This window comes from Lissotriton helveticus, chromosome 6 (genome assembly GCF_964261635.1).
Source record: "Lissotriton helveticus chromosome 6, aLisHel1.1, whole genome shotgun sequence".
In the NCBI taxonomy this organism is placed as follows: Eukaryota; Metazoa; Chordata; class Amphibia; order Caudata; family Salamandridae; genus Lissotriton; species Lissotriton helveticus.
Window position 1 is genome coordinate 143,532,533 of NC_136067.1, and position 10,875 is coordinate 143,543,407.

The 10,875-nt window shown below is 44.9% G+C and overlaps 1 protein-coding gene across 2 annotated transcripts in view; it reads right to left on the reverse strand.

Moving 5' to 3' along the window:
• The window catches only part of LOC144762339 (uncharacterized), a 539,245-nt gene extending 535,576 nt beyond the window's left edge, over window positions 1-3,669 (reverse strand). Inside the window, exon 1 of one of the 2 annotated variants that reach the window (XM_078647501.1) lies at window positions 3,117-3,669. In XM_078647501.1, the coding sequence (XP_078503627.1) occupies window positions 3,117-3,224 (108 nt within the window). In that variant the 5' untranslated portion in view covers window positions 3,225-3,669. The remainder of the gene's footprint in view (window positions 1-3,116) is intronic. The other variant, XM_078647500.1, reaches the window with a different exon arrangement.
• Window positions 3,670-10,875: the final 7,206 nt, after the last annotated feature.

Sequence of the window (10,875 nt, forward strand, 5' to 3'; positions counted from 1 at the left end):
AGCTTTCTTCATTTTTGCCTTGAGGAAGTCCAAAGCTTAGAAAATCCATAGAGGCGAAACGTGTTGGCTGACGGCCCAAGAGCTTGACTGTAGAGAAACAAATATTATTGCTCTACGTAGAGGACCAAGAATAAAGTATACGTGCAACACAAAAGCTCCAACTTTGTTCTACAACAATGTGCAATTATGAAGAACAAAAAGAGCGTAAGAAAATATGGATTTTTTATCCTATACGTTGTGGTTACTGATCCTTATTTCTTCAACAATTTGTTAACCGAGTACTATGGCCAACCAAGACACCGCAGAAAAACACCTCCAACCAAATAAACTTTTGAGGATACTGCAGTCATGCAAGTGTATTTTTACTACAAACCTTCCGCTTTGATATATCTGATGCATACATTGTTGGGACGGAGATGACCCCAGAGGAGGGCTCTGTCCCCTCTGCACATAAAAAGAGAGCCCCATTGGAGGCTTCCGAGTTGACCTCCACACCTTACTCTTCAAGGCCAGAATATCAGGTTTTCGGCTGCCTTCACGCCTAACGAATTTAAAAAGTCAGTCAAAGTGAATATAGGGTTGGTATCGAAGGGCCCACAAAGTAGGTCCCGTGAACCCATGGTTGGCTTTCGAGTCCCCCATGCTGTACCTATTCTGGCTCGGGGGTAAGACCTCATTTCTTTTGCTCGTACAGGGCCTCTTCGGTACAGTGGTATCTCCCACCTTCACTGCGTTACCTACTCTCCAGTTGAGGGAAAGCTTGCATTGCTCCTGCTGGTCCATCTATTTGTGTGTTATGGAAGCTTGCACTGCTACTGCATATACTGTCTGGAAATGTTCACATTTAATATTAGGAGGGTGTGAATAGAAGCACATGGATGGCCAAGACAAATAATGCATATATGTATGAAAGACAGACTTACACATTTTAAGCAAACTGGTACATATGTGTTTATATATGAGCGCACACACCCCTAGAGACAAATAGATAGATACAGAAATACACACATTTGTAACCTTGCAGGTGGCCCCAGCAGTCTTACCTATGGCCCAATGTGCCCCCTGCCGCCATAAAATTCACTTCTAGAGATGCCATTGATTTTGTCCCTCATGTTACCCAGTAGAAGTAGAGACACACCAATGTTTATTATTAAAACTCATGGGGTCTGAACAGAAAGCAGTCTGAAGGTCACGCAGAGTAAACAGAACAATAAGTTTCAAAGGTTAATAAAAATGAGCGAATTTAATGGGAATGTATCTCGCTGCATAATACTAAAGCACTGTGCTCTGCTTCTGTCAGTAAATGTGTGTATCATTACTACACACGAAAAACCGGCATAAACAACGCGCACAACTCGGATTAGGGCAACCTTAGCTCACAGGCTTGACGTCATTTCCGTGAATTACCGCAAATAAATAGCGAATATTACATTATTTCCATACATTTTGCGTTCTGAAACTGCTGCTCTTTGTGTAATATATATTAAGTAATTATAATGTAATAATAAAATAATGTAATATATATGCGTGTCTAAAAACTATTGCTGTAAAAGATGCTGAGCCCAGTTTTTCATAGCCGGAACTAAAACCGATCTAGTTGTTTAACGCATCCAGGATCCTGTCAAAATTCATTTGAAATCATAAGCATGATCTGCCTTCAGCAGCTCCTGACGCCGTCGACTCCAGAGCCCTGGAAATGAACCAACGAGGCACTCGTATTAAACTTTCCATCACAGATGTTTCTCGTTATCGCCCTCTAGTGTCCGTTCCCAGGAGCACACCCTAAAAGTACAAGAATACCACACAGCAATGTGGTCTCACTTTGCAGCAGCAGCAGGGTGCCTGACCCGCTGAGGGGGGACCCTGCCGGGCGTTTACACTGCCCTGGAGTCCAGAGGGGCTTCCGTCTTTCTAAAGTGGACTACTCCAGGGGTCGATGCTGAAACACAAAAAGGCGCACTATTTATACTTAGCCCCCACATAATCTTAAAGTGTCACTTCCCCAATGGCGTCACAATTTGAGACTTCAGTTAAACAAGTAGCAGTAGGCGGCTGCAAAACTGCGTCATATCAGTTATTAGCGATATGACGTGTCCCCGGTCACAAGACAGCACTTGTCAAAACAATATATATATATATATATATATATATATATATATATATATATATATATATCTCCATCCATCCATATGGTTACCGGATTATTACAATGGAGAGAGCACATGAAAAGGTTCTCAGAAGTAATTCGCGTTTTAGAAATGCAACATATACAGTCTGAACGCCAGCAGCTCACAAAAGCAGTGTTATTTTGCACAAATTACAAGTTCTCTCGTAAAATGATATTGGACTATTTACAACTGTTTTTGCTGGGCCTGTCCTCATCAAATGGATTTTTGAACATTGGACCATAAATGATAAGCAGGAAAATAAAGGCAGGGGTAATTCTACTGGTAAGTTACCAGCTACAGCCCACAGACACCAATAACTAAATCACAAAATTAAAATATATTACACCCATATTTCTGTATTCCACTGCGCCCAACCTGCCCTCTTCCTCCTTCCACCATACCACCTGGCTCCCTTGATAGCACAAAAACCTAATTAAAGCTGCATCAATGCAACGTTAACTACACGCCGAGCACAGTGGGCATGCAATGCAGCAAGGCGGTGCATTTACTTACTAAGAACGCAGCAGCTTAAACAGGATATGCAAAATCAATACTTTGACAAAAGAAACACCTGTGATGACCGGTGTGTGATCATGCTGTATTGCACGGTTTCAATCGTGAAAACAATCCTGGCGCAAACAAACTGCACAGGCAGTTGTGCAGCAAGCATGCAGCATGCCTGGTGGATAGCGCCCCTCTGTGTGTTGGCCTCTGTAGGCGCGTGCTCAGGGCACAGGCCCGAGGCATTTCAGCTTCCCAGCAGAAGGCTAGCCTGCCTTTGTGCGAGCCCTCAGCCCAGCCATGAGGCGTGCTCGTCTAACACAAAGTAAGGCACTTTCAGGCCACGTTGCAACACCAAACGAGCGCCCAGCATGTTAAATCCCACTGCTGGGCGCTGCGGCGACTGTATCACAGGTGCTAGTGAAAGTTAAGGTGCACTTTTCTTACCTTCAGTTGGAAGGGCTGGATTTCACTTAAACTCTGGTTCCTGAGCTTTCTGGTTAAAATCTTCAGCATTGTATTAGTCCAAGGGTCGTGGGAGGGTTGAACATTCATGCACAGACACACCCACACTCACACACAGTGCAGCAGCCCTGCTGAGCTGAGGGGGGTCAAGGAAGGTTTGCAGGTACACATATTGTGTCTGCCACTGTAAGCTCCCAGGGGCAACAAAAAACGCATTCCGGTTTAAAACAAAAACTTTACTTTCAAAAAAATGCAAACCTTCCTACTCCCGGCTTCGGAAAAATGTCTTGCAAAAAAAAAAAAAAACAATGTTTAGGGGAAAAAGTGGCCATAAGTGTCAGGATGGTAAACTCTCTTCCTAGAGAGCCCCCAGGCCCTGCTCAGTTCATGGTGATTTGGACAGCCATGCTTGCAGAACCCTGTCTCCGGCCCGGAGCAGCCATCCCCTCCTCACCCGGCAGCCACACACACTCACTCACTCACACATGCACACTACACTGGCTCTCTGTTCCTCTCAGGCTTCCAGCAATGTGAAACTTGCAGCAAACAGCACACCCAGCCGCCGGTCCCATTGGTTGGCTCGGGGGACCGTGTCAATAGCCGTGGGCGGGGCTTGCATTTAAAGAGAGACTGGTGATGTGCAGAGATGGGCACTTTTCTGACAGGGCCGCGTCAGACCAGCAGGCTGCCCCGAGTCCTCGGGTAACCTGAGTCCAGCATCCTTCTCCAAGACAGGTGACAGACAGACCAGCACGTTTCACGTGTTTTTAAGGAATGCTGAAACGGGTCTGTAATATAGGTTACTTCTTTTTTTTTCTTTCAGTTTTATATATAGCGCGAACTCGACCCGAAGATATTGGAGCGCTTTACATGAGCACCAGTTACATGATACGAGAACGCGTTAATGTTTGGTAGGCACGGGGAGATTAAGTGATTTGCCCAGAATCACAGGATGTTGAGTCGACGCCGAGACTCAAACCTGGTTCCCGAGTTCGAAAGTCGGTAGCTCTGGTCGTTATGCCACGACCTGCTTGAAAACACTATATGCCTGAATACTTGAACAGACAAAATGGAGCTCTTCAAACAGGAAAAGGAAGATTTGCCAATTAGCTAGTATTGGAATGAGTGATATTGTGGTAGAGGGAACATGAAAAAACATTACTAATTGCATCGCAACTGGCCTGTAACAAAAAAAAACAGGGATTCTACCTCCTAAACAGAGAAAGTTGGCACTCTCAGGACTCAGATGGCAGGGCAGTTGGCTCACCCTATTGGCTGCCGTGTGCAGCTGTCAGTGCCATGGGCCATGGCCCCGCCCGGTGGCAGGCGCCCAGCTCTGGGCGCACCGTGAGAAGCCGTCACCGCGGAGCTGCGCGTTACTCAGCACTATTAAATAAATGCACGATTGCAGGGTTAACAAAGGCCGCGGCTTGCTAGAAAGCGTGCAATAAGCCGCGCTGCAGCCGGGAGCTCTCCTGCAAGAGCTCGTTTGCTTCGGTTGTGTGTCTTTTTCCCTCCAGCTTTGCTTTTTAATGAGCGCGCAGCAGGTGGGGCTCTCTGGAGGTTTCTCGTTGCCTGAAGCCCGAGGGAGTTCCGGGTGAGCCCATACGCAGTGTTATGCCAAACGTAACACACTGTAATGATGCTTCCGTGGAAGCCTTTTTGTTCGTTTCTAGATTTAGAAAAAAGCCCCAAAAGTTACACGAATAGAAACCGGAAACGCAAAAGTTTTCCTAGGTTTAAAATAATCCCAGCTTTGGACCTTCAATATTCCTTTTCGCTGGAATGTTCCAGAGACGCACTCGCCAAACCCTGTGCCTCGATTGGTTGCTCCGTTCAGTGTCGTAACAAATACAACTCATTGAGCCAGCAAAGAAGGCTGACGGGGCCCCAGTTCGCAATGGGGCAGAATATAGGCCCTGGCACCAAAATAAAGTGTCTCTCAATAGAGAATTAGATAGCTTACAAGGGACCCCTAGCTTGCAAATTGGGGAAGATTTGTACCTGCAAAAGAGACACTGTGTAATTAAGTGTTTGTTAAGGTATGGAAGACTGCAAGGCAATTATTATTTTAAAGGAGAGCATAAAACAGGCCCAGACAGTGAACTGTGAGACCCGCTGATCAGGCACTGACAGGGCCGGCTTTAGGTCAGTGCGTCTGGTGCAGTTGCACTGGGCGCTGACCTGGAAGAGGGAGCACTGACCGAATAGGGGGACGCTGTGTTTAGCAATAACAAGATTTAAAAGCACCTGCTGCTGATGTTCCTTGTGATCCAGTTTTCAGGCAGCAATAAAAATGTCAGGGTATCTCTTGTGATTAAAGTTCAGCTAGAGAGGTAGATCTGAGTTTTGTCAAGTGGCAGTTTTGACCCACCATAAACTGGTGCAAAGGGTTAATATGCCAGCTGCAAAGAACAGATCTGTACTTTATGTTAATAGCTGAGTGGATTAGTAAAGCCAGCCTTTACTAGTGCTTTAAAACAAATGAAATGTATGTGAGAGAGGCGCTATTTAGAGATGAGGGGACCTTTTGCCAGGTGGGAGAGTGGGAATCAGAGGTGGAGGCTCCAGGGGGGTGGGAGGGGGGGGGGGGTGTTGATGAGTTAAAAAGGGGCAGTTGAGGGGATCACGGTGTTTGTCCTTGTTGTCAAGGGATGTTAAATAAATGCAGCATTCAAGAAAATGAGCTTTAGGTGGCCACTTTGAAAGGGTATTGCAGATACAGATGGAATCCAGTTAATAAAAAACTGAAGGCTTATCTGTTACTCAGGGGCGGCTCCTCCATTATGGCGGAGGAGCGTCGCCCCACTGAAAAATATAATGATCATAAAACCAGTTTATTGTCATTTTATTTTTCTTACTGAGCCAATTGGCAGCTTTAGGGCGTGGCTATCCTGACCAAGCGTCACGCAGCTGCAGGGTGGAGGAGAGTTGATCACTGTAAGTTCACATGTCGGTTTGGCCACCCGTCTTAGGACAGCCAGACTGACATGCACACATATATTTCTTCAACCCCACTGTATTGCACAGCCAGGTGGCAAAAAAGCACAGACTCCCAGTGTCTGAGCGAGCGTTAGTTCAGCCTGCTCAGGCCAATCACGGCGCTGGTAGCCTGCTGGTATTACCAGCAGGAGAGCAGCGTTGTGATTGGTTGCTGGGAGCCTGTGCAGTGTGCCCAGAGTGAGGAGAGCAGCACCGAGGCAGAGGCCACAGTGGCAGGTAAGTGCATTTCATTTATTATTTCCCACTCTCCTCCGGCGTTTGCGTTGCCCCACGACTTTGAGGTTAGACCAGCCACCACTGCTGTTAACATCACTTCCTTGACATCCGTGTCCAATTCTGGCAAGGGCAGCTGAACTCAACAACTGCCAATTACAAATCACAGCAAGTTCTACTCATACACCATAATTCGTGATTCACCAATGGTACTCACTAGACACAACTCTTGGCACAATCAAGAAAATATCAGTGAACCCAGCCAAATAGCTGGGCAGTGGCATAACTCAAAATGATGGACGCTCAGCAGAATGTGATGAGGGGCCGCTAAGTCTTCAATATCTCATAGATTGCATAGGTTGTTGGCTCAATGAGGGCCCCTGGAAGTATTGGGGACCCCTTAAATGTTAGAGACCACCCCTGCCCTTCATTCAGGGACTGAAGGGGCTGCGTTATGCCCCTGTAGTTGGGTAAACTTTCCCACCTCAACGGCACAGCCCTCAAAAGTTGTACCCGTACTTCACATGAAACCTACTTCTATGCATTAGAAATCTCTTAAGCCCAGCACTCATATCTCATGGCTGCCGGCTATATAGTAACTGATTGTGACATCCATAGTCTCTCGCCAATATTTACATTCAATATAAACTCAAAACTTGCTACACTGACACACACAAAGAAAATCAGCGCCATTTAATTGGCAAAGATGCCTCAAAACAATACCAGTTGTCTACTGCCAAGACATTGAAAACACCAGCGGAACAAAACAAACAGCGATGTCCTTTGGCACACACATCCAAATACCCCATTTAAATTCATAAAACGATGTCGGCCACCATTCAACATCATTATCACTAGACAATGCGGACCTCATAGAACAACAGCAAGTATGACTCACATCTAAACATCTCAAGATACACACAAACACAGTTTCATCAGAGCCCTTGGATTTGATGAACAATTACCCAGAACTGGGAAGAAAGCCCACATTCTGGATGCATTACAGGATCATACAAATGTTAGTAAGCGTTGGCGTAGTGAAGATGCAATGAGCCCTAACGCAAGCACGTGAAAGGAGCCCCGCTAACTACCTTTTCAGTAGTCAAACATCCATAATTGGCGTGTAAAGGGCCGTAAAGCCCTACGTCCCAGTGCCACTGCACCTGTGGCACCACCGTAGTATTATACAATACACATAACATAACTTATGTATCCCCCAGTTTCCCATCTCCTTACACATTTAAAACCATTCCTTGAGTGACATCACCTTGGTTTCCCTACATTTAGCTCTATTTCCTTGAGTGACATCGCCTTGGTTTCATCACCTCTACATCTAATTCCTTGAGTGACATCGCCTTGGTTTCATCACCTCTATGTCTAATTCCTTGAGTGACATCACCTTGGTTTCATCACCTCAACGTCTAATTCCTTGAGTGACATCCCCTTGGTTTCATCACCTATACATCTAATTCCTTGAGTGACATCGCCTTGGTTTCATCACCTCACCATCTAATTCCTTGACTGACATCGCCTTGGTTTCATCACATCTACCTCTAATTCAAAGAGTGACATCACCTTGGTTTCATCACCTCAATGTCTAATTCCTTGAGTGACATCGCCTTGGTTTCATCACCTCAACGTCTAATTCCTTGAGTGACATTGCCTTGGTTTCCTCACCTCAACGTTTAATTCCTTGAGTGACAAGGCCTTTGTTTCTTCACCTCAACATCTAATTCCTTGACTGACATCGCCTTGGTTTCATCACATTTACCTCTAATTCCTTGAGTGACATCGCCTTGGTTTCATCACATGTACCTCTAATTCCTTGAGTGACATTGCCTTGGTTTCATCACCTCAACGTCTAATTAATTGAGTGACATTGCCTTGGTTTCATCACCTCAATATCTAAATCCTTGACTGACATCGCCTTGGTTTTATCACCTCTACGTCTAATTCCTTGAGTGACATCACCTTGGTTTTATCACCTTTATGTCTAATTCCTTGAGTGACATTGCCTTGGTTTCATCACCCCAGCGTCTAATTCCTTGACTGACATCGCCTTCGTTTCATCACATCTAGCTCTAATTCTTGAGTAACATCACTTTGGTTTCATCACCTCTATGTCTAATACCTTGACTGACATTGCCTTGGTTTCATCACATCTAGCTCTAATTCTTGAGTGACATCACTTTGGTTTCATCACTTCTATGTCTAATACCTTGAGTGACATACTCTTGGTTTCATCACCTCTACGTCTAATTCCTTGAGTGACATCACCTTGATTTTATCACCTTTATGTCTAATTCCTTGAGTTATACCCTCCCGCACAATATCAGGACGAGCCCGTCCCTTTACCAATTCCGGAAACTCTTAAAAACATGGTTATTTAACCAATGAGCCTCTTGCAACGAGTGTGTAACGGTGGAATTACTAGCGCCAAGACGCCCTAGGGTATTCGCTGCGCTCTACAAATGTCAACAAATAAATAAAATAAATAAATATTGCCTTGGTTTCATCACATCTACCTCTAATTCCTTGAGTGACATTACCTTGGTTTCATCACCTCAACGTCTAATTCCTTGAGTGACATTTTCTTGGTTTCATCATATCTTCCTCTAATTCAAAGAGTGACATCACCTCTACGTCTAATTCCTTGAGTGACATTGTCTGGATTTCATCATCTCTACGTCTAATTCCTTGAGTGACATCGCTTTGGTTTCATCATATCTAGCTCTAATTCCTTGACTGACATCGCCTTGGTTTGACCACCTCTACGTCTAATTTCTTGAGTGACATCACTTTGGTTTCATCACTTCTAGGTCTAAATCCTTGAGTGACATCAACTTGGTTTTCATCACCTCTTCTTCTCATTCTCAGACTCCTATCACTTCAGAATTCCTCGCCTTTCCTACACCATTCTCTTACACTCATCTTCTAGCACCTTCAATCAACTGCCACTTGAATTCTCTTTTCCCCATTATCTGACTGGTCCCTTATTCACCCTCTCAGTCCTTTTGGCCCTCAATTCTGTTCTCTTTCCATTTTCTCCATTCTATCCAGTTGTCATTTCTTTTTTTGTTGGTGTATTTCCCTAGCTTTTTCCGTTCGTTCTGTTTATTCCACATTTTGCATTGGTTTGTTCCTCTGTCTCTCTCTTTCACCCTTGCAATGATATAGTTTTCAATCTATGTACCATTTTCTTTCTATTACTTTCCGACTAATTTTTCGCATCCCACCACCCTTCTCCTCATAGTTTTCTGTCATTATTTTTCTTTCTTTGCTTCTCTGTTTCACTTTTATCTCCTACACATTCCATCTCCACTGTCTTTTTCACACCGTTTAATAATTTCTCATCCCTCAATTGCTACATGGTCTCTTTTCCTTTGCCTCCATGCTTCCTTCTTTTTCTTTGTTCCCTTTCACCATGTAGAGATATTTGCTCCCATTTATACTCATCCGGTCAGGTCAGGTTGATGGAGGCCTGAGAACTCATTTCAACACATAACATAACATTACATGTATTTGTAAAGCACATTTTCACCCTAGGCCTCTTGGTGCTGAATTGCATATGTTCCTTTTTACCCAACTCAATGGTACACATTTTATCCTCCAGGCAGGCAGAAGGAAGGGTAGGTTACCGCAACGATCTATAAACAGTTGCCACAGCACTGTCTCTGTCCTCTGCCGTGACCTATGGTGCACATGAATCCTATTTGGAGGGTTGGATGTTGAGACCCTATTTTTGGTCAATTGATAAGTAGGTACCTATGTGTGGTAGCTGAAATCCTTATGCTGTAGCTGTGATGCGGTAGAACGGTACAAAAGGGGGTGTACCGCTTTGGCCGCCATAAGTGTGGCAGGGTATGCTCAGACGTGAGTCCCTTGCTCACTTTTCCACTGGATTCAAGCAAGCCGGGCTGAAGACGGCTGGAATGCCAGAAACCGGTCCTCAGAAGCTTGTTTCCGGTCCAGGGAAGGCATGGCTTGGCAGTTTGTGCTGGACTGTTCCCATGAGGCACAGGGTCAGACTGATCTGCCTATAGCCATGTCTGAACTGGGGTGGCAGAGTGGGCTAAAGAACGGTGATGGATCAAACCCAGATCTTTTGACTGGGTGTGAGTGTTTGATTGGTTCGGATGCTCTGTCCACCACCACCCCCTTTTGTACCGTGATGCGGTAGAACAGCATTGCAGCAAAGATTCCAAGAATGGCCAGAATTCTCTGTACTGCTGAAGGTTGTGTATGTTTATTGTACTTTCCAATAAACTTAATTTAAGGAAGCTGAATTTGAATTGTCTGGATGACTACAAAATTTGGCAGTCCTGCGCAGAGAGCAGGAGACACTTCAACCTTCACCTCTGGAACGCCGCTATTGACTGAATTAGCGCTATTGAGGGATTTTCCTTTGTCGTTTCTCACCATCATCTTTCATCGAACTGTGAGTTATTCTTCAAATTGGGGTGCCAGCGCTGCTATATTTTTGTTAATTTCCATATTTTATTGAATATTAGGGCGAGTGGCTAAC